Source organism: Triticum aestivum, chromosome 3A, assembly GCF_018294505.1.
Source record: "Triticum aestivum cultivar Chinese Spring chromosome 3A, IWGSC CS RefSeq v2.1, whole genome shotgun sequence".
Classification (NCBI taxonomy): domain Eukaryota; kingdom Viridiplantae; phylum Streptophyta; class Magnoliopsida; order Poales; family Poaceae; genus Triticum; species Triticum aestivum.
The window spans coordinates 53,027,776-53,028,967 of NC_057800.1; the positions used below are offsets into that span (position 1 = coordinate 53,027,776).

Here is a 1,192-nt window from a genome sequence, read left to right on the forward strand (position 1 = left end):
TGAGATTCTCATCTTAAGCTGCTTCTAAGCTATCGCGGGCGATTGGCCCATCTATGCAGGTATATATAGGAGTCAACGCTACTCTAGAACCGGTGCTTGTTGAATAGTCGACTCCAACGAATTTTGTGTTAGCACTCGACTTAGCACCGGGTTTTGACCAACTCTGCACTTGCTTAGGTGACCCTGACAATGTGACGGCTATACATAGTGGCGGCACTCCGGCTGCTAATTATTAGAAGAATAGAAGATGCATGCATGGTGGCGGCTATGCATGAATATTCCAATGACCCGGGCTGGGGCTGGCCTTGGGTATAAAGGCCTCTCATACGCATGCATTCTCATACCTCCCCAAAGCTAACTATAGCGAGCTCGCTAGCTTTTTCCTGAAGAAGAACAACGCGCGACACTCGTAAGCTCTCATGGCATCCGCCGTTGCTGCCAGTGGCGGCGCCAGAGTGTGCATGAAGTCTGGGCAAGGTCAGGCAACTTTTGTCTTAGCGACCAAAAGCCCAAGAAAACTAATGGCTAAACCATCGTGCTGTATGAAAATTGACGGAGGCTTCGCCGGCGGAGCCCGGTCAGCTGTACAGGGTCGTCGGTCTGTGGCCTCGCCACTGGCTGCTGCCGCCGTTCCTGAAAAGCAGTCCGGCTTTGAACCCTCACCGTGGAGCGACTTCTTTACTGGATATGAGCCAGAACCACTGCAGGTATACATCAAAAGTTGAAAACCAAGCTAGCAAGGCTATTAAATCAAACCCCCTCCATTTCAAAATACAATGCATATATTATTTTTTTCGAAGTTAAATATTGTGAAGTTTGACTAAGTTTATAAATAAAGGCAACATCCATAATACCAAATAAATATCATTAGAATTATCATTCAGTATATTTTCATATTGTATTTATTTTGATTTTTTTGAATGCATACATGCTGAAACTTCACCAGACTTTGACTTAAAATAAATCTAATATGCACTGTACTGTGAAATAAACGGAGTATACCCACTGGCATCTTACCAATCAAATTGGAACTTTGGCTCCGTTTCGTATTATTAATTTTGGTTAATCCTAGGAACATGACACACCATGTGCCAAAAAACTTTTTTTTCTTCAAAACAACAACATTTATACATTATTAGAATGTACTTGCTTTCGCAATAACTAGATGATACCTTGTCCCATAACAAAAAAA

The 1,192-nt window shown here is 42.8% G+C and overlaps 1 protein-coding gene across 1 annotated transcript in view; it reads left to right on the forward strand.

The window, feature by feature from the left end:
• The first annotated feature begins 419 nt into the window (after positions 1–419).
• LOC123057844 (tau-cadinol synthase-like) overlaps positions 420–1,192 on the forward strand; it is a 5,661-nt gene continuing 4,888 nt past the window's right edge. Inside the window, exon 1 of the mRNA XM_044480723.1 lies at positions 420–707. Coding sequence (XP_044336658.1) covers positions 420–707 — 288 coding nt within the window. The remainder of the gene's footprint in view (positions 708–1,192) is intronic.